General features: G+C 45.8%; 2 protein-coding genes across 7 annotated transcripts in view; one reads left to right on the forward strand and one right to left on the reverse strand.

Moving 5' to 3' along the window:
* Positions 1-23,165, forward strand: part of LOC130361225 (serine/threonine-protein kinase SBK1-like) — a 613,716-nt gene that overhangs the window by 264,621 nt on the left and 325,930 nt on the right. The window lies entirely within an intron of this gene.
* The window catches only part of LOC130361228 (cytochrome P450 2K6-like), a 91,652-nt gene continuing 85,586 nt past the window's right edge, over positions 17,100-23,165 (reverse strand). The window contains exons 12-13 of the mRNA XM_056563979.1: positions 23,010-23,151; positions 17,100-17,292 (exon numbers count right to left, since the gene is read on the reverse strand). Of these exons, the coding sequence (XP_056419954.1) occupies positions 17,114-17,292; positions 23,010-23,151 (321 nt within the window). The 3' untranslated portion in view covers positions 17,100-17,113. The remainder of the gene's footprint in view (positions 17,293-23,009; positions 23,152-23,165) is intronic.

Genomic DNA, 23,165 nt, shown 5'->3' on the forward strand with positions numbered 1-23,165 from the left:
CAGTTCCCCGTGGAAATAGCGTGGAGTTCCAGAGAGGTAAGAAGCTCGACAAGATATAAGGTAAGCCATAAATTTTCCTGGTCGCTTTCCATGCGGCTATTGTATCTTTCAACAATAGGTTACATTTAACATGGGACGGGAGTGACGCATAGGGCACATGCAGCAAGGCCTTTAGATCCCTAGGTTCCGCAAGCGCGTTTTCCAACATCGTATTAGAGAACCAGGTGGCATCTAGACACCAGTCCCTAGCATGTCGCATGAGAGCAGCAAGATTATACAGGCGTAAATCAGGTAATTGAATTCCTCCATCATGCAGAGGCAGGCACAATTTTTTAAAGGCAATCCGAGGTCTTCTGCCATTCCACAAGAAGGCCGTGAATGCCGATTGCAACGCGGCTACATCTGAATGACGGAGCAACAACGGTATCATCTGCAAAGGGTAGAGCAACCTACCAAAGCTTACCATTTTGAGGAGATGTGCCCTACTGAACAGAGATAGTTGTTACGCCGAGCGCTCCGGGTCCCCGCTCCTCCCCGGAGCGCTCGCTTCACTCCCTTCGCTGCAGCGCTCCGGTCACGTCCTCTGACCCGGGGCGCTGCGATCCTGCTGCCAGCCGGGATGCGATTCGCGATGCGGGTAGCGCCCGCTCGCGATGCGCACCCCGGCTCCCCTACCTGACCCGCTCCCCGTCTGTTCTGTCCCGGCGCGCGCGGCCCCGCTCCCTAGGGCGCGCGCGCGCCGGGTCTCTGCGATTTAAAGGGCCACTGCGCCGCTGATTGGCGCAGTGGTTCCAATTAGGGTTTTCACCTGTGCACTTCCCTATATTACCTCACTTCCCTTGCACTCCCTTGCCGGATCTTGTTGCCTTAGTGCCAGTGAAAGCGTTCCTTGTGTGTTCCTTGCCTGTGTTTCCAGACCTTCTGCCGTTGCCCCTGACTACGATCCTTGCTGCCTGCCCCGACCTTCTGCTACGTCCGACCTTGCTTCTGCCTACTCCCTTGTACCGCGCCTATCTTCAGCAGCCAGAGAGGTGAGCCGTTGCTAGTGGATACGACCTGGTCACTACCGCCGCAGCAAGACCATCCCGCTTTGCGGCGGGCTCTGGTGAAAACCAGTAGTGGCTTAGAACCGGTCCACTAGCACGGTCCACGCCAATCCCTCTCTGGCACAGAGGGTCCACTACCTGCCAGCCGGCATCGTGACAGTAGATCCGGCCATGGATCCCGCTGAAGTTCCTCTGCCAGTTGTCGCTGATCTCACCACGGTGGTCGCCCAGCAGTCACAACAGATTGCGCAACAAGGCCAACAGCTGTCTCAACTGACCGTTATGCTACAACAGTTGCTACCACAGCTTCAGCAGTCATCTCCTCCGCCAGCTCCTGCACCTCCTCCGCAGCGAGTGGCCGCTCCTGGGATACGCTTATCCTTGCCGGATAAATTTGATGGGGACTCTAAGTTTTGCCGTGGCTTCCTTTCCCAATGTTCCCTGCATCTGGAGATGATGTCGGACCTGTTTCCCACTGAAAGGTCTAAGGTGGCTTTCGTAGTCAGTCTTCTGTCCGGAAAAGCCCTGTCATGGGCCACACCGCTCTGGGACCGCAATGACCCCGTCACTGCCTCTGTACACTCCTTCTTCTCGGAAATCCGAAGTGTCTTTGAGGAACCTGCCCGAGCCTCTTCTGCTGAGACTGCCCTGTTGAACCTGGTCCAGGGTAATTCTTCCGTTGGCGAGTATGCCGTACAATTCCGTACACTTGCTTCAGAATTGTCCTGGAATAATGAGGCCCTCTGCGCGACCTTCAAAAAAGGCCTATCCAGCAACATTAAAGATGTTCTGGCCGCACGAGAAATTCCTGCTAATCTACATGAACTTATTCACCTAGCCACTCGCATTGACATGCGTTTTTCTGAAAGGCGTCAGGAACTCCGCCAAGATATGGACTCTGTTCGCACGAGGCGTTTCGTCTCCTCGGCTCCTCTCTCCTCTGGTCCCCTGCAATCTGTTCCTGTGCCTCCCGCCGTGGAGGCTATGCAGGTCGACCGGTCTCGCCTGACACCTCAAGAGAGGACACGACGCCGTATGGAGAACCTCTGCCTGTACTGTGCTAGTACCGAACACTTCCTGAGGGATTGTCCTATCCGTCCTCCCCGCCTGGAAAGACGTACGCTGACTCCGCACAAAGGTGAGACAGTCCTTGATGTCTACTCTGCTTCTCCACGTCTTACTGTGCCTGTGCGGATGTCTGCCTCTGCCTTCTCCTTCTCTACAGTGGCCTTCTTGGACTCTGGTTCTGCAGGAAATTTTATTTTGGCCTCTCTCGTCAACAGGTTCAACATCCCAGTGACCAGTCTCGCCAGACCCCTCTACATCAATTGCGTAAATAATGAAAGATTGGACTGTACCATACGTTTCCGCACGGAGCCCCTTCTTATGAGCATCGGATCTCATCATGAGAGGATTGAACTTTTGGTCCTCCCCAACTGCACCTCGGAGATTCTCCTTGGACTTCCCTGGCTTCAACTTCATTCCCCAACCCTGGATTGGTCCACTGGGGAGATCAAGAGTTGGGGGTCCTCTTGTTCCAGGAACTGTCTAAAACCGGTTCCCAGTAACCCTTGCCGTGACTCTGTGGTTCCTCCAGTAACCGGTCTCCCTAAGGCCTATATGGACTTCGCGGATGTTTTCTGCAAAAAACAAGCTGAGACTCTACCTCCTCACAGGCCTTATGATTGCCCTATCGACCTCCTCCCGGGTACTACTCCACCCCGGGGCAGAATTTATCCTCTCTCTGCCCCAGAGACTCTTGCCATGTCCGAATACGTCCAGGAGAATCTAAAAAAGGGCTTTATCCGTAAATCCTCCTCTCCTGCCGGAGCCGGATTTTTCTTTGTGTCCAAAAAAGATGGCTCCCTTCGTCCTTGCATTGACTACCGCGGTCTTAATAAAATCACGGTTAAGAACCGCTACCCCTTACCCCTCATCTCTGAACTCTTTGATCGCCTCCAAGGTGCCCACATCTTCACTAAATTGGACTTAAGAGGCGCCTATAACCTCATCCGCATCAGAGAGGGGGACGAGTGGAAAACGGCATTTAACACCAGAGATGGACACTTTGAGTATCTGGTCATGCCCTTTGGACTGTGCAATGCCCCTGCCGTCTTCCAAGACTTTGTCAATGAAATCTTTCGTGATCTATTATACTCCTGTGTTGTGGTATATCTGGACGATATCCTAATTTTTTCTGCCAATCTAGAAGAACACCGCCAGCATGTCCGTATGGTTCTTCAGAGACTTCGTGACAACCAACTCTATGCCAAAATTGAGAAATGTCTGTTTGAATGCCAATCTCTTCCTTTTCTAGGATATTTGGTCTCTGGCCAGGGACTACAGATGGATCCAGACAAACTCTCTGCCGTCTTAAATTGGCCACGCCCCTCCGGACTCCGTGCTATCCAACGCTTTTTGGGGTTCGCCAATTATTACAGGCAATTTATTCCACATTTTTCTACCATTGTGGCTCCTATCGTGGCTTTAACCAAGAAAAATGCTGATCCCAAGTCCTGGCCTCCTCAAGCAGAAGACTCCTTTAAACGACTCAAGTCTGCCTTTTCTTCGGCTCCCGTGCTCTCCAGACCTGACCCTTCCAAACCCTTCCTATTGGAGGTTGATGCCTCCTCAGTAGGAGCTGGAGCTGTCCTTCTACAAAAAAATCCTTCCGGGCATGCTGTCACTTGTGGTTTTTTCTCTAGGACCTTCTCTCCAGCGGAGAGGAACTACTCCATCGGGGATCGAGAGCTTCTAGCCATTAAATTAGCACTTGAGGAATGGAGGCATCTGCTGGAGGGATCAAGATTTCCTGTTATTATCTACACCGACCACAAGAACCTCTCCTACCTCCAGTCGGCCCAACGGCTGAATCCTCGCCAGGCCCGGTGGTCTCTGTTCTTTGCCCGATTTAATTTTGAGATTCACTTTCGTCCTGCCGATAAGAACATTAGGGCCGATGCTCTCTCTCGTTCCTCGGATGCCTCAGAAGTTGATCTCCCTCCGCAACACATCATTCCACCTGACTGCCTGATCTCCACTTCTCCTGCCTCCATCAGGCAGACCCCTCCAGGAAAGACCTTTGTTTCTCCACGCCAACGCCTCGGAATCCTCAAATGGGGTCACTCCTCCCATCTCGCAGGTCATGCGGGCATCAAGAAATCTGTGCAACTCATCTCCCGCTTCTATTGGTGGCCGACTCTGGAGACGGATGTTGGGGACTTTGTGCGAGCCTGCACTATCTGTGCCCGGGATAAGACTCCTCGCCAGAAGCCCGCTGGTTTTCTTCATCCTCTGCCTGTCCCCGAACAGCCTTGGTCCCTGATTGGTATGGATTTTATTACTGATTTACCCCCTTCCCGTGGCAACACCGTTATTTGGGTGGTCGTTGATCGATTCTCCAAAATGGCACATTTCATCCCTCTTCCTGGTCTTCCTTCTGCGCCTCAGTTGGCCAAACAATTTTTTCTACACATTTTTCGTCTTCACGGGTTGCCTACGCAGATTGTCTCGGATAGAGGGGTCCAATTCGTGTCTAAATTCTGGAGGGCTCTCTGTAAACAACTCAAGATTAAATTAAATTTTTCCTCTGCATATCATCCCCAGTCCAATGGACAAGTAGAAAGAATTAACCAGATCCTGGGTGATTATTTGCGACATTTTGTTTCCTCCCGCCAGGATGACTGGGCAGATCTCCTTCCATGGGCCGAATTTTCGTATAACTTCAGGGTCTCTGAATCTTCCTCCAAATCCCCATTTTTCGTGGTGTACGGCCGTCACCCTCTTCCCCCCCTCCCTACCCCCTTGCCCTCTGGTCTGCCCGCTGTGGATGAAATTTCTCGTGACCTTTCCATTATATGGAGAGAGACCCAAAATTCTCTCTTACAGGCTTCTTCACGCATGAAGAGGTTCGCGGATAAGAAAAGAAGAGCTCCTCCCGTTTTTTCCCCTGGAGACAAGGTATGGCTCTCCGCTAAATATGTCCGCTTCCGTGTCCCTAGCTACAAGTTGGGACCACGCTATCTTGGTCCTTTCAAAATTTTGTGTCAAATTAATCCTGTCTCTTATAAACTTCTTCTTCCTCCTTCTCTTCGTATCCCTAATGCCTTTCACGTCTCTCTTCTCAAACCACTCATCCTCAACCGTTTTTCTCCCAAATCTGTTCCTCTCACTCCTGTTTCCGGCTCCTCGGACGTCTTCTCGGTCAAGGAAATTTTGGCTGCCAAAAAGGTCAGAGGAAAAAATTTTTTTTTAGTAGACTGGGAGGGTTGTGGTCCTGAAGAGAGATCCTGGGAACCTGAGGACAACATCCTTGACAAAAGTCTGCTCCTCAGGTTCTCAGGCTCCAAGAAGAGGGGGAGACCCAAGGGGGGGGGTACTGTTACGCCGAGCGCTCCGGGTCCCCGCTCCTCCCCGGAGCGCTCGCTTCACTCCCTTCGCTGCAGCGCTCCGGTCACGTCCTCTGACCCGGGGCGCTGCGATCCTGCTGCCAGCCGGGATGCGATTCGCGATGCGGGTAGCGCCCGCTCGCGATGCGCACCCCGGCTCCCCTACCTGACCCGCTCCCCGTCTGTTCTGTCCCGGCGCGCGCGGCCCCGCTCCCTAGGGCGCGCGCGCGCCGGGTCTCTGCGATTTAAAGGGCCACTGCGCCGCTGATTGGCGCAGTGGTTCCAATTAGGGTTTTCACCTGTGCACTTCCCTATATTACCTCACTTCCCTTGCACTCCCTTGCCGGATCTTGTTGCCTTAGTGCCAGTGAAAGCGTTCCTTGTGTGTTCCTTGCCTGTGTTTCCAGACCTTCTGCCGTTGCCCCTGACTACGATCCTTGCTGCCTGCCCCGACCTTCTGCTACGTCCGACCTTGCTTCTGCCTACTCCCTTGTACCGCGCCTATCTTCAGCAGCCAGAGAGGTGAGCCGTTGCTAGTGGATACGACCTGGTCACTACCGCCGCAGCAAGACCATCCCGCTTTGCGGCGGGCTCTGGTGAAAACCAGTAGTGGCTTAGAACCGGTCCACTAGCACGGTCCACGCCAATCCCTCTCTGGCACAGAGGGTCCACTACCTGCCAGCCGGCATCGTGACAATAGTGGTAAAGCCTGCCACCTGGTCAGTTCCTGGGTGATACGTTTGAAGAGAGGAGCGTAATTCAGGGTGTACAAGGAAGAAGGTGTGGTGCCAACCTTGATCCCCAAGTAAGTGATGGACTTGGGCGCGACCCCCACCCCCAGCTCTTGAGAAGTGCAATGCGGTCCTTGGCTCAGATAGAGCAACTGACATTTAGAAGCATTCACCTTGTAACCTGAGTAGCGGCCAAAAGTAGTTAGAGCATCCAGGACATCATGTAATTGTGAATTAGGAGATCCCATAAACAATAGCATGTCGTCTGCAAAACACGCCAACTTCACCTCCACGCTACCTACCCCTATACCCCTATACAGTGATGACCTCTTTAAGTGAACTGCCAATGGTTCCAAAGCTAGATCAAATAATAGTGGGGAAAGAGGGCACCCCTGGCGGGTCCCCTTCTGCAGATTAATACTATCAGATAAAAAACCTGGCGTATATATTCTAGCTCTAGGGTCAGAGTATAAAGCAGTAAGGAACGTTCTAAAAGCACCCCTCACCCCAAACTTGTCAAGGACACTGTCCAGCCACGCCCAATTGACCTTATCAAATGCCTTTTCCGCATCAATGGCCAAAAGGCCGGACGGGTCTGGACAGTAACCCTTCCTGTGCATGATCTCCAATGCGGCCAACACCGTTCTAATGTTGATTACTCCAGAGCGCCCCCTAACAAAACCAGTCTGGTGCGGGCCTAGTAGAGAAGGTAGAAAAGTAGCCAGTCTATCCGCCATTATTTTTGCAAGTAGCTTGAGGTCCTGATTAATCAGAGAGATGGGCCTATACGATCCCGGGTCCTCTGGTGGCTTGCCCTCCTTATACAACACCTTAATATAGGCCGTGTTACTAGATGGCATAATAGGCTCTCCTCCCAACACACTATTAAACAGTGAAGTCAGCGGCTGCGCCAATTCCACCATCAAGGCCTTGTAAAATTCCCCTCCAAATCCATCAGGACCTGGCGCCTTTCCATTTTTCAGGGACTTAATTCCAGCCATCACCTCCTCCTGTGTTATGGGCGCATTGAGTGTATCTCTATCTTCACTGGTCAACTGAGGCAAGTCTATGTCTGTAAGAAATGCTCGCCCCCCCGCATCATCAGTGTTGTCCTTTGTATAGAGATCAGTATAAAATTGGTGCAATACAGAATTTATGTCTCTAGGTCTAGTGTGAGAAACACCCCACCTGTCCGTTAGGGAACAAATGAACTCCCCTTTCCCCCTTGGTCTGGCCAGTCTAGCCAGCAACTTCCCAGCCTTGTTGCCAAACTTGAATAAATCCACTGATTTTTGATCCCTGTACATTACGTCCCAAGCTTCTACACAGGCTTCAAAATCTCTTTTGGCCGCCACCCAGGTCTCCATATTGGTTTGTGTAGGCGCATGCGCGAACTGGGTATAAGCAGTCCTCACCTTATCTGTCCTTGTTGCAAAGTCAGCCCTGCACTTCCTCTTCTTAGCTGCCACATAAGCAATAATCCTCCCCCGTATGACTGCTTTTGCCGCATCCCAGTAAAGGGACGGCCTATCAAGAACGTCTGAGTTAGTCTCCGCATACTCCAACCACCACCCCTTGAGTCTTGCCATAAAGTCTGCATCAGACACCAAATAATTAGGGAAGCGCCACAGTATGTCTGTGCCCTTCTGATATGTCTCCCGTATGGTCAGACACACTGGGGCGTGATCTGAGATCACCAGATCCCCTATGTGTACGTCCTCCACCCTCGCTAGAAGTCCCTGTACCAGGAAGAAATAATCTATGCGCGACCAGGCCTGCTGCGCATGCGAGAAGTGCGTAAACTCCCTTCCCATAGGATTAAAATATCTCCATACATCCACTAGAGACGTGGAGGTCATCAAATATTGCAATACATGTACCTCTCTGGAACCCACGGATGACAAGCTCCTAGTACGCTGCCTATCTTCGGCCGTACAAGACACCACATTGAAATCTCCTCCTACTACAGTGGCAGTCGGATCCTCCTGTAATAGCTGAGCTTCTAGAGACGAGGAAAAAGGCACATTAGACACATTAGGGGCGTAAACATTATATATTGTCAATGTCCCCGCTGGTGAATCTACCACAACCTTCAGCATTCTCCCCTGATCATCACTCTCCTGAGAGCGTATATGGTATTGCAGTCTCCTATGGAACAACATTAACACCCCCGCCTTACCTTGCACTGCTGGCGATCCCAGCACCTCCCCTACCCAGAACTGCCTCATACGCGGGAAATCCAAGTCTGACAGGTGCGTTTCTTGCAACAATGCCACATCTACATCCAGCTTTTTAAGATGTTTCAAGACCATCCTGCGCTTAGCAGGGGACCTAAGTCCCTTCACATTCCACGAGACTAATCTCATAATTGAGTTGGAAAAACAGTAGATATAGTAGCGCATGTAAAACAGGAGTGGCGAGGGCCCCCAGCGCGAGAGGTAAGAGGGAACAGAGAGAAAGGAGAAAAGAGGAAAGCACGGAAAGCAGTGAAAGACGTATAATAGAAGGCAAAAACAGACATAGGTCCAAATACATCAATTATTAACAATAGTACCTGCTTCTGGTCAAAGAGTGCCAGAAGATAACACAACTCCCCTAACAACCTAGTGCTAAATCCTCGCCCCAGACTTCTCTTCTTCCGCGTACGGCGAGGGGCACACTCACTCCCCTCTGAGGACTACTCTAACTAGCCCAACTCCCTCCCACCCACTCCCGCCCCCACCAATGACCATGACAGATATGTGTCCCCGACTCAACCCCCCCCCCACCTTGTCTCGTAGAAATATTTCGAACTCTCCCCCCTCCCCCCAGTACTGTACCCAAGATCAATATACCTTAGGACTCCTTGGAGCCATAATATAGAGAAGAGAGGGGTAATAACTCAGGCAAACCCCGCTAAAATAGAACAAAACAGGTCATAAAGATAAAGTATGCAGGTAGACACCTGCAACACATGGCACACTGTCCTGTAACCGTCCGGTATAACACGCAGCATCGGTGTGCAATAGTGAATACAGAACAGTGAGAGCATAATAGCCGTAACATTAAAACTTTAGGTAATGCACTCAAACAGCGGATCCTTAGTCTCCTACCAAATTCTCAATCTCCACCTAGAAGAACAATAATGACATAGTCTGCCACACACTGTCCCATTCCGTCAGATAGGAGGCGCAGGTATTACGCCGTCTTTCTCCATTCTGCGCCTTTTCTGCTGAGATCTCGAACCGTCATCCTGTAGCTTTAGAGAAGCCATCTTTGCTGCTGCCGCTTCAGGAGTCAAGAAGCTTTCTGAGTTACCATTGGGAAAGAAAATCTTCAATTTCGCCGGGTATTGCAGAACAAAGCGTATTTGTTGCTGTACCAGGGAGGAGCAGACTGCTGCATAAGCCTCTTAGCCACCTCTATCGAGTAATCACCAAAGAGTAACACTTTCACTCCTCTGATCTTCAAGGGTGCTTGTGCTTTTTTAAAGGTGCGCAATATAAGTTCTTTATCAGCATAGTTCAAGTACTTAACAATAACTTGACGAGGCTTAATATCATCCGTTGGTGACTGCGTTGATAAGTGTAACGGCGGCCCAATCCTATGAGCCCTCTCCGCTACACAGGGACCCGACAGTCCCAGAGCTTCAGGTAGCTCCCTGGCACAGATCTGTAAAAGCTGATTAGCCATTATGGACTCAGGTAATCCTACAATTCTCAAGTTGCTCCTCCTGGAGCGGTTTTCCAAATCTTCCACCTTCTCTTTTAACAGGAGATTAGCTCTGGTCAGTGCTTGGACCGTTGTAGTACTCGTGCCGACCCCATCTTCTAGGCTGCTGACCCGCTGCTCCAAATCAGTGAGCCTCGAGGTATGCACATTCACCTCAGCCTGTATCTGCTGGATAGAACTAGCAAAGGCCGCCTCCACCGAGGCCCTTATCTCCGGCAGGAGAATGCGTGCCACCACTGCTGCCATGTCCGTATAAGGGATTCCCCCACTGGCCCCATTATCAGGTGGGGAGGTCTGCTCCTCCATCTCCATAGCCCCGTCTCCCTGTTTGCTGACCTGCGTGGTGGCCTGGGGGTCCCTTGCTTCCTCTGTCACCGCCGCCATTTTGAGGGCCGCCTGGTGTTGCGAGGTGCGGGGAGAAGGCGCGTCAGGTCCCGAGTCTCCGCTGCGGCGGAGGAATTTCTCCATACGATGCGGGAAGTAAAGCTGTACCAGCAGGTAGTTATTACCCTCAGCTGGCGTCGGTCTGGAGGCAGGACGGAGATGTATCGGTGGAAGCGAGAGCGGAGCTCCTTCACTCACGTCCGCTCATACGCGCGCCGGAACCGGAAGTCAGCTACACCATTTTATAGTTCCCATAGGGGACTATAACATATAAATTCTTTGATTACTGTTAGGTTCGACCCCAAAGGTCGAGTCGTCTTCTGTCAGTGGATTCCCAATTAGTGCGCTGAAGGCTTGTAAGGGGCTGCAGTCACCCTATCCTCCCCCAGCGTCACCCTGCCACTCAAATCAAGACACAGACACAACTGCTGTGACCAGGCCGAGGGCAGTAACAAGACTGACCCTCTTCTCAAGTGTATTTTCTTATATACATGATTTTCAATATGACATGCGCAGTAAACTTTAAATTGTAACAAAGACAGGAAACCGTGAATCATTTGCATAGTCAGCAGAAAGTTAAATGCAAATATACATAGCTAAGCTGAAATCTAACAAGCCATTGTTTCAAGGACACATCTGTGGTAACAAAAGATAAGAGTTCTGTATCCCGTGTCCTGTAGCCTTGAATATAAAACACCAATTGTCTCAAATCCAAAAGGTCAGGAGTTATGTAGAAAAACAAGAATGATAAAATACAGTCATTAAAAAAAAAAATAAAAAAAACACAAAATGGAGTCTCCTCTAGTCCTATCCTATCAATTGCATACACTGATAAATACTATCCCATAGCATAGCATTGATCAGAGTTATCTGTGCTCTGCTGCTCCAGCCTGCTGAGCAGGCATGGAGCAACAGATCACCGATCGGACGGCAAGGAGGCAGGAAGTGACCCTCCCCCTGTCCTCTCAGCTGTTCAGGACCCCGTAATTTCACCGCAGCGATCCAGAACAGCCTGAATGAGCTGCCGGGAGCGGATTAACTTTAGACACGGCGATCAACTTTGATTGCCGCTAGAGATGAGTTAAGTTACAGTAATACAATTTGTCATGACCCTCGCGGCTCGGCGGTTGCTCCGGTGGGCTGGAAAAGGAGGATACAGTCCTAGGAGATTCTCCTAGGACTGTATCCACCTTTTCCAGCCCACTAGAGCACCTGAAAGCTGAACTAATTTATGCAGGATAAAGTCAGCAACCACCAAGCCGCAAGGGTCGTGACAAATTCTAAATGTAACTTCACTCATCTCTAATCGCCGCATCTAAGGGGTTATTGCACGAGTCTTGGTGGCTAATAGCCGCCGGGACCTCCCGGCTAATATGCGGGGTCAGCTTGTGAGCTTGCGTCATAGCAGGGGAGCGGGCGCAGAGCATACAGGTATGCCCTGTGCCCTTAAGAGGTTAAAGAAAAAAAATGGCATAAAAGCAGCACAAAAGTAGGAACACACATTGCAGATACTTGCAGAAAATGTGCAAAGGGCAGAAGTGGATCCAACTAGAAGAGGAGAAGTAGAACACCAACCCAGCTGGATCCACTTCTGCCTTTGGCACATTTTCTGCTGCAGAGAATCTGCAAAGTATCTGCAATGTGTGTCCCTACCGCAAATGCTTAAAATGTACCTGTCGTTAATAAAACCTTATACATAATACCATTATATGTTTATTTGTAATATACATTGGTTAAAAAATGTGTATATTTTTGTCCCTACAGCTATTGTCTGTGTGTCTCTGTGTGGAGACCAAATACAGGAAGTGTGGGTGGACAACAGGGCTCTGTACACTAAGGGCAAGCAGGGCTCTGTGCACTGAGGACAATCAGGGCTCTGTGCCCCGAGGACAATCAGGGCTCTGTGCCCCGAGGATAATCAGGGCTCTGTGCCCCGAGGACAAGCAGGGCTCTGTGCCCCGAGGACAAGCAGGGCTCTGTGCCCCGAGGACAAGCAGGGCTCTGTGCCCCGAGGACAAGCAGGGCTCTGTGCCCCGAGGACAAGCAGAGATCTGTGCCCCGAGTACAAGCAGGGCTCTGTGCCCCGAGGACAAGCAGGGTTCTGTGCCCCGAGGACAAGCAGGGTTCTGTACACTGAGGACAAGCAGGGTTCTGTGCCCCGAGGACAAGTAGGGCTCTGTACACTGAGGACAAGCAGGGATCTGTATACTGAGGACAAGCAGGGCTCCATACACTGAGGAGAAGCAGGGCTCTGTACACTGAGGACAAGCAGGGTTCTGTGCAGTGAGACTCTGACAGGCTACCGGCTCACACAGCAGGATGAGTGACAAGCCAGGAGCCTGCACAGAGCCCTACTTGTCCTCAGTGTACCCAGTCCTGCTTGTCCTCAGTATACAGAGCCCTGCTTGTCCTCAGTGTACAGAGCCCTGCTTGTCCTCAGTGTACAGAGCCCTGCTTGTCCTCAGTGTACAGAGCCCTGCTTGTCCTCAGTGTACAGAGCCCTGCTTGTCCTCATTGCACAGAGCCCTGTTTGTCCTCCATATACAGAGCCCTGCTTGTCCTCGGTGTACAGAGCCCTGCTTGTCCTCAGTGTACAGAGCCCTGCTTGTCCTGATTGCACAGAGCCCTGCTTGTCCTCAGTGTACAGAGCCCTGCTTGTCCTCAGTGTACAGAGCCCTGCTTGTCCTCAGTGTACAGAGCCCTGCTTGTCCTCAGTGTAAAGAGCCCTGCTTGTCCTCAGTGTACAGAGCCCTGCTTGTCCTCAGTGTACAGAGCCCTGCTTGTCCTCAGTGTACAGAGCCCTGATTGTCCTTAGTGCACAGAGTCCTGCTTGTCCTCAGGGTATAGAGCCCTGCTTGTCCTCAGTGAACAGTGCCTGGCTTGTCCTCACTGCACAGAGTCCTGCTTGTCCTCAGTGTACAGAGGCCTGCTTTTCCTCATTGTACAGAGCCCTGCTTCTCCTCAGTGTACAGAGCCCTTCTTGTCCTCAGTGTAAAGAGTTCTGCTGCTTGTCCTCAGTGTAGAGAACCCTGCTTGTCCTCAGTGTACAGAGCCCTGCTTGTCCTCATTGAACAGAGCCCTGCTTGTCCTCAGTGTACAGAGCCCTGCTTGTCCTCAGTGCACAGAGCCCTGCTTTTCCTCAGTGTACACGGCCCTGCTTGTCCTCAGTGTACAGAGCCCTGCTTGTCCTCAGTGTACAGAGCCCTGCTTGTCCTCAGTGTACAGAGCCCTGCACACTCCAAAAATATATTTAAAAAACTTTAAATCATTGTATATTACAAATATACATAATAGAATATAGTTTTTAATAACAACAGGAACACTTTAAAATCTAGCAACACTTAAACTGTATGAGTTGAGTATCACTTTTATCATACTGACCCTCAGAATAAAGTTAACATGTAATTTATACTGCAGGGTCAATGAGGGACATTTATTTTCTGCTCCATGTTTGAGCTGGAGTAAATTTAGTAAATTTTTAACCCTGTTGTGACTTTTTTTTTGCGCAGTTGAGACTATGGCAGTTAATAAATACCTGACTGCCCGTAGTCCATTTTAAAATTATTACTACGTAGTTAATTTTTGGAAAACTTGCTTTTCTCGCTTTCCAGTCAAAATGTCACAGGAACAATCACGTAGTCGCAGTTGCGACAATTTTGCGACAATTATAGTAAAGAAAACCTGACTAAACCCGTTGATAAATGTCCATAAATGTCTTTAAAACAAGACCTAAAAAATATTCTGTATTGTTTTCTAATTCAACCTACCGAATTAAGAAAAGACATTAGTCTAAGGCTGGATTTCCACTTGGCCAAAGCTAGAAAAGAAACCATTAGAAATAAGTAGTAAAAGTCCTCCCTTTATGTTTCCCATTCCTTTTGAATACACTTCTGGCTTTAAGGAGAACTCCGGCAAAAAATAACTTACACCTAGCCACAGAACATAGGTGTACAGAACAGAGCAGGGGGCTGACTGCTGGGATTTCCCAAGATCTCCAGTACAGTACCTGGCTCTCTCAGTGAGGAGCACGTATCGTCTACCATTAGAGCTGGACCTGCGCATGCGCTCCATTCATTTTTGTGGGAGCGCAGATGATGCCTGAGTACAACACTCAGGCATCATCGGCGCTCCCATGGAATTGCATAAAGCACTAGATAGGGGATAAGTTAATTTTAAAAACTGCAGTGACAGTATTCCCAAAAACAACCAAGTGGAAACATAGCCGCATGATGGTAACACTCATCCCTATTGCAGGCTCCCAGTCTGTGCAGGGGCCACTCCTCCCAGCTGCCGCTGTCAAGCTCCTTCCTCTGCTGCAGTTCTGGCGCTGGCCTCTAGGGTATGCGCTCATGCTCTTGAAGGGCCAGTAAGCAAACACCTAATTCATACCCTACCTATCTCAGCAGTCCTGCATCAATTAAAGGGGTATTCCAGGATTTTTTTTATATGACTATGCTACAGGGGCTGTAAAGTTAGTGTAGTTCATAATATGGTGTCTGTACTTGTGTGTAACAGTTTTCTCAAAATTCTTCTGTGATTTTCACCCCAATACTTATTTTTAACAGCATACAAAATGATTGTTGTCTCAGATTTTTCCCAGGATGCAATGCGGCCGAGACCTGACTCACTAGTCAGCTGATGACAGGGAGCCTGTCTGCTTCAATGGGTGGAGGGATCGCTTGGTGGGAGAGAGATCATTATGCAACAGCTGCAGGCACCCTGGATGAAAAGCACAGGTCTTTTGAATGGATGAAGCTCATTTATGTTTCAATGGGTGGGGTGGCTGAGGTGTGGGAGGGAGGGAGGAAAATGGAATTATGGGATTTGTAGGCAAAGAAGAAAACTCAAACAGGAAATACCAGTTCACAAAAAGCTAGCCACAGTGTTATGGTAATCTTACAACATAGCCATTTATCCCCAAGACAAGCGCAGATCCTTCCTAAGCATGTCCATTACTGTCTGCCAGGTATGTACTAAAATCACCTTATGGTGGATAACCCCTTTAAGGCCTAAACATTGTTAGTTCCTTGTGTCCATTGCAGAGCTATGCTTCCCTGATCCCTCTATCCTGTGTTTCCTGACACGTGCTTATTTCTTGTATATCTGTTCTGCCTGATCCCTCCTGTATCGTATTGACCCTCTTGCTGCTGACCTGAACCTATGCTGCCTGTATTTGGCTACTTCATTGCCTCACCCCTGGCCTGGCTGGCCGATTATGTTTTCTGCCTTACCCCATGGTGCCATGCACCAATACCATTTAGTCCACTAGGCCAACCTGGTATAGTAGCAGAAGTAAAACATTAAGTAGCAGAAGTAAACGGTTAAGACCTAAAGCAGTGTTTTCCAAACAGTGTGTCTCCAGCTGTTGCAAAACTACAACTCAAAGCATGCCCGGACAGCCAAAGGCTGTCCGGGCATGCTGGGAGTTGTAGTTTTGCAACAACTGAAGACTCACTGTTTGAAAAACACAGACCTAAAGCGTACTTCTGCTCCCAGGCATGGCCCAAAGTCAAACTGGTTTGGAAGCGCACTGGGTCCACACCCATTGCTTGTTATAATTTGATGTACTCCAAATGGTGCCATTATAAATCTCCACCCCCCCCCCCCCCCCCCCCCCCGCCAAAAAAAAAAGTGTATGGGTATAAAATATAAAAAATATATATATAAAATAAAAAATAAAAAAAAAAGAAGAAATAAATTGCCCTCAATGCCTAATATGCTTTTAATGGCGTAGTAAATTGAGTTTTTACTTCTCCAACCCATAGCATTTGAAGGTAAAAAATGTGCACATGCTTTATTAGGTGGAACTCATGGCGCCATATATACAAACAGAAAACTGTAGAGAGAAAAGGTGGCATCAAAACACAATATAAATATGGTTCATGTGATATATAAAAGACAGCTCCGAGGTTAGCATCGTTGCCTTGCAGTGCTGGGGTCCTGGCTTTAAATCCAACTAAGGATAAAATATTATAGTTATTATAACAATATTACTAATTATTATTATTGTATCCAACTAAGGATAAAATATTATCATTATTATAACAATATTATTAATTATTACCGGTTATTGTATCCAACTAAGGTTAAAATATTATCATTATTATAACAATATTAGTAAATATTATTTTTTATTATAATATTATTATATTATTATTATTATCATTATTATTATTATTATTATTATTATTTCATCCAACCAAGGATAAAATATTATTGCTAATAATAATAATAATAATAATAATAATAATAATAATAATGTATTTATGTTATGATTATTATTAGTTATGATGATTATTATTGTTATGATTATTATGATGATGATGATTATTATTATTATAGTTATTAATAATAGTAATAATAATCACAATAATAATCATAATGATTATATTATTATTACTATTATTATTATTATTATTATTATTAATTACAATAATAATTATCATTGTCATAACAATAATAATCATCATAACTAATAATAATAACATAAATCAATTCTAATCATTATTATCATTATTGATAACAATAATATTTTATCCTTGGTGTGATGAAATAATAATAATAATAATAATAATAATAATTATTATTATTATTATTATTATTATCAGTATTAATAATTATAACAACAACAACATCAACAAATATGGTAAATAAACAGGCTTGGGGCTTCTCTATATATTTGTGCGTTTTTTAAATTATTATTTTTATTTGTAAAATTTCACGTGGTCATACATGAATATTATGCACATTCTATACATTATTATGAGTACAAAAATAAGAAAATAATAAGCTTTCTAGATCAACATAAAAAAAAAAAAACAATTCCCCAGCTCTGGTATAGCAGTAGTTGGTCTCATCTGCGAGGGATTGCACAGATTTCATAGGGTAAGGGGGCATTAGTGAACCCTTCAGCAGGATGAAGGTCCAGCTTTGCGCCTGGTGGGGCCTGGAAGGTGAAGTTCTGGAGTAGGGTTGTAAAGAACAGGAAGAGCTCCATTTTTGCCAGGTTTTCCCCAGCACAGCTTCTTTTACCTGGATAAAATAGGAACAGACAGTATTAAGGCAAGGCTTGACGAATATTATAACATATTATAAATGGGTCATGAAAGGTGGGGCCTGGTATTCTCCACTGCAGCGGGGAAAGTAGTATTACTGGGTAGCCAGTCAGATGAAGGACTTTCCATTTAAAGGAAAACTGTCACATATTTTCTCCCGCACTATACACAGGTATTGGTGGATAGTGCGGGAGACGCTGATTAAAACGAGCCCTACCTTGGTCTGATCCGTGCCGCCGTTTGCCCGCAATTGTAGTTTTAATCTCTGTGTATTTCCTGCTGTAACTGGCAAAGGCGGGGCTTCTGCGGGCTAACGGAGACTGACGTCAACGCCACTCATGAATATTCATCTCTCCTGTTCTCCCTCTCTTCGCCGCTCCTAACCAAAGGGAGGGATGAATATTCATGAGCGGCGCTGACGTCAGTGTCCGTTAGCCCGCAGAAGCCCCGCCTTTGCCAGTTACAGCAGGAAATACACAGAGATTAAAACTACAATTGCGGGCCAACGGCAGCACGGATCAGACCAAGGTAGGGCTCGTTTTAATCAGCGTCTCCCGCACTATCCACCAATTTCTGTGGATAGTGCGGTAGAAAATATGTGTCAGTTTTCCTTTAAAGGGGTACTCCGGTGGAAAACATTTTTTTTTTTTTAAATAAACTGGTGCCAGAAAGTTAAACAGATTTGTAAATTATTTCTATAAAAAAAAATATTTACCCTTCCATTATTTTTTAGCAGCTGTATACTACAGTGGAAATTATTTTCTCTTTGAATTTCTTTGTACTCTTGTCCACAGAGCTCTCTGCTGACCCCTGATGCCCATATCAGGAACTGTCCAGAGGAGGATAATATCCCCATTGCAAACCTATGCCGCTCTGGACTGAGGTGTCAGCAGAGAGCACTGTGGACAAGACAAAAAAGAAATTCAAAAATAATAGATTTCTCTGTAGCATTCAGCTGCTAAAAAGTACTGGAAGGGTAAAGATTTTTTAATAGAAGTCAGTTACAAAACTGTTTAACTTTCTGGCACCAGTTGATTTAAAAAAAAAATAATGTTTTCCACCGGAGTACCCCTTCAAGCTGTTAAGGACCCATGACATACCGATACATCATGAGTCCGCTCCCGGTCTGTATCGTGGTGCCGCACGCTATTAACCCTTTAGATGCAGCGTTCAAGTGAAAGTGAAACCATGCCGGTTAGCTCAGGGAACTGTTCGGGTTAACCGCTGCGAAATCGCTGCATCCCAAACAACTTACAGGACAGCTGGATGATCCCTACCTGCCTCCTTGCTGTCCAATCGCCGAATGACTGCTCAGTGACTGAGATCCAGGCATGAGCAGTCAAGCGGCAGAATCATCGATCAAAGGTTTCCTATGAGAACCCATTGAACGATGTAAAAGATCAGTATGTGCAGTGTTATAGGTCCCTATGGGACCTATAACACTGCAAAAAAAAAGTGCAAAAAAAAAGTTAATAAAGATCATTTAACCCCTTCTCTAATAAAAGTTTGAATCACCCCCCTTTTCCCATAAAAAAAAACAAAAAACAGTGTAAATAAAAATAAACATATGTGGTATTGCCGCGTGCGGAAATGTCTGAATTATAAAAATATATAATTAATTAAACTGCACAGTCAATGGCGTACGCGCCCAAAAATTCCAAAGTCCAAAATAGTGTCTTTTTGGTCACTTTTTATATCATGAAAAAATTAATAAAAAGAGATCAATAAGTCTGATCAAAAATGGCACCGCTAAAAACTTCAGATCACGGTGCAAAAAATGAGCCCGCATACCGCCCCATACGCGGAAAAATAAAAATGTTATAGGGGTCAGAAGATGCCAATTTTAAACGTATACATTTTCCTGCATGTAGTTATGATTTTTTCCAGAAGTACGACAAAATCAAACCTATATAAGTAGGGGATCATTTTAATCATATGAACCTACAGAATAAGGTGTCATTTTTACCAAAAAATGTACTGTGACGTCATTACAAATTAGAATTGGTGGCACAAAAAATAAGCCAGCATATGGATTTTTAGGTGCAAAATTGAAAGAGTTTTGATTTTTTAAAGGTAAGGAGGAAAAAATGATAATGCAAAAAAGGAAATACCCCGGGTCCTTAAGGGGTTAAGACCGGGTTCACATGGTCAGAAAATGTGCAGAATTTTTCTTGTGGACATTCTGCACATTTTACTAACCGACGGGCGCTAGGACCGCCCATAAATGGCAATGCATTTTCTTGTGGTATCCGCAGAAAGAATAGACAAAACTATTCTTTCTGCGGACGCCGGAATCTGCATTTCTGTGCCAGAAATTCTCTTGGTGCGGAAATTCCACCATGTTGAACAGAGCAGCAGAATCTCATTGAAATCAAAGGAACTCGGAATGTCCATGCGGAATATTTATGGAGAATTTTGCACAGACCTTCTGCCATATTAACATGGCCATTCTCGTCGAGTCAGTCAAAATGAGATTCACTCTTATAGACCTGTTCTTCATTTTGGCTCAAAGGGGTCCTTAGATGCCTTCTAACGGTGCATTCCCACCTGGCGTATACGCAGCATATTTGGCGCTGCGCAAAATTTGCAGCAGCAGCATGAAATATGCTGCGTATCCCTTGCTCACTTGACACACAGGGCTTTCTGGTAGCAGCCCTATGAGTGTAGCGAGTTTTGGAGGCGGGGCCGTGTGTCGGCATGACTATGACGCGCGGCTCCGCCTCCAAAACTCACTGCACATAGTGAATAGTGAGCGAGGAATACGCAGTGTGTCCTGCTGCTGCTGCAAATTTTATACGCCAGGTCGGAACGCACCCTTTGAGACAATGGGGGAGATTTATCAAAACCTGTCCAGAGGAAAAGTTGACCAGTTGACCAGTTGCCCATAGCAACCAATCAGATCGCTTCTTTCATTTCTGAAAAGGCCTCTGAAAAATGAAAGAAGTGATCTGATTGGTTGCTATGAGCAACTTTTCCTCTGGACAGGTTTTGATAATTCTTCCCCAATTGTTTTCAATATAAGAGATCAGAAGAACAGGGATCAGACCATAGACAATACGTGGATCTCCACCATGTACTTCCATGTTTACAATGGCAGATAGAAACATTAGTGATGGTCTAGGATGTACAATCCTGTACAACACATAATGGTTGAAGGGGTACTCCACTGGAAAAAACTTTTTTTAAATCAACTGGTGCCAGAAAGTTATACAGATTTGTAAATTACTTCTATTTAAAAATCTTAGTCCTTCCAGTACTTATCATCTGCTGTATACTACAGAGGAAGTTCTTTTCTTTTTGAATTTCCTTTCTGTCTGACCACAGTGCTCTATGCTGACGCGTCTGTCCATGTCAGGAACTCTCCAGAACAGGAGCAAATCCCCATAGCAAACCTATCCTGCTCTGGACAGTTCCTGACCTGGACAGAGGTGTCAGCAGAGAGCACTGTGGTCAGACAGAAAGGAAATTCAAAAAGAAAATAACTTCCTCTGTAGTATACAGCAGCTGATAAGTACTGGAAGGACTAAGATATTTAAATAGAAGTAATTTACAAATCTGTTTAACTTTCTGGCACCAGTTGATTTATAAAAATATATATATATATATATATATATATATATATATATATATATATATATATATGATTTTTTTTTTTTTTATCTTTTTTTCAGTAGAGTACCCCTTTAATGTGTACCCTCAAATCTGATCTCCCACCTATTTCCCAAATCAGATGTGGAAAGATTCAGGTCCTTCCTTAGGCAACCTTGTGCTGCGCCCAAGCCCGTTTGAAATTAATAAGACGTGCTCATGGTGCCCGCTGGGCGTTATCTAATTGCCTCAATAACCCAACCGTTCAGCATTGACCCGCATCTCTCCATGCTGATTCTGAAGAACGGACGGGAGATCAGCTTTACATATATGATTTAAAATAAATCTGTCATCCGAAAATGACCTATTAAAATCAAGTTTTTATGTTAAACATATTTTTTGAAGAATTTTTGGTGATGTTATTTTAAAATAATTTTGAAATCTCACAGTTTTCATTCTGGCCAGTAGGTTTAAAACTAAGCTGAGACTTCCTGTTTTGTACAGATTAATTTCTATCAGTTTCCTCCTTATAATCATAGACAGTAGTGAAAGGTGACACCAATATATACCTAACAGTGATACACATAACTGCTTCTCATAGATTAGCCTCCCCCTCCCTGTAAAATGACCTCTACAAAGGCCATCGAGCAGGCTTAGATGCTTTCCCATTCATTCCAATGTCCGTGGGGCTTACCATAAAGCACATCTCTAAATACTGTTAAAAATAGCTCTGGCATGATGTCTGCCCCATAATAATGTCCAAAAAAAAAAAGATTTAATAAAAAAATTACATCCCTAAAATGGAAATAGATTAGAAAAAAGAACAAGTTTCAGTTTCTGGCCATAATTAGTAAAAAAAAAAAAAAACATGCAATTCAGCAAAAATTCAGTTCAGCGAAGCCTGGGCTTATATTTTTGCAGAATGCGGAACGCAGAATTTCCACGGCGGTATGCCCACTGCAGAGATTGTGCTGTCTGAATGGGACTAAGAAATCTAATTTAAATGGGTACTCGGGTGGAAAACATTTTTTTTTAAAATCAACTGGTGCCAGAATGTTGAACAGATTTGTAAATTACTTCTAAATAAAATTCTTAAAGGGTACCTTTCATCAAAAAAACTTTTGATATATTATAGATTAATGTATGCAGAATTACTTTCCAATAGCATGTTGTTAAAAAATATGCTTCTTTCTATTTAATTTTCCACTTTGAAAAAATGACCACTAGGGGTCTCCCTACCAGTCCTTTTTTATAGATTTCAGATTCATGCTGGAGTCCTAAATATCAGACTGCAGCCGGGACACAGACAAGCTCAACACTGCTCCCTGGCAGTGAGCAGTGGTGAGTTTGTCTGTGTTCCGAATGCAGTCCGAGATTTAGGACTCCTGCATGAGTCTGAAATCTATAAAAAGGACTGGTAGGGAGACCCCTAGTGGTCATTTTTTCAAAGTGGAAAATTAAATAGAAAGAAGCATATTTTTTAATAACATGCTATTTGGAAAGTTATTCTGCATACATTAATCTGATATATCAAAAGTTTTTTTGATGAAAGGTACCCTTTAATCTTTCCAGTACTTATCAGCTGCTGTATACTACAGAGGAAGTTGTATTTCTTTCTGGAATTATTTTCAATCTGACCATAGTGCTCTCTGCTGACACTTCTGTCTGTATCAGGAACTGACCCGAGTACAAGCAAATCTCCATAGCAAACCTATCCTGTTCTGGACAGTTTCTGACATGGACAGAGGTGTCAGCTGAGAGCACTGTGGTCAGACAGAAAATAACTCCAGAAAGAAATACAACTTCCTGTGGAGCATAGAGCAGCTGATAAGTACTGGAAGGGCTAAGATTTTTAAATAGAAGTAATTTACAAATCTGTTTAATTTTGTGGCACCAGTTGAATTTAAAAAAAAATGTTTTCCACCGGAGTACCCCTTTAAATCAATAAACAGCAAATTCCGCCAAGTGAACATTTGCTAAGAAAAAATATATACACATTACCACACTATTGCCACATGGATCAATTCCACGTAATACACTAAGACAATTTAAATTTCATTGCTTAGATACAAATCTTAGATACAAATCTCTCCAGATCCCTCTTACCCAGTGAGAATGGGACAAAAGCTTCATTCTTTTTGAAATTTCCTTTCGAATCAAGGAAGTGTTCCGGATAAAACTCTTCTGGCTTCTTAAAGCAAGCTCTATCTCTAAGCACAGAGTGCAGCAGCGGGATAACAGTTGTGCCCTTGAATAACAATA

The sequence above is a fragment of the Hyla sarda genome, chromosome 3, assembly GCF_029499605.1.
Source record: "Hyla sarda isolate aHylSar1 chromosome 3, aHylSar1.hap1, whole genome shotgun sequence".
Taxonomy (NCBI): Eukaryota; Metazoa; Chordata; class Amphibia; order Anura; family Hylidae; genus Hyla; species Hyla sarda.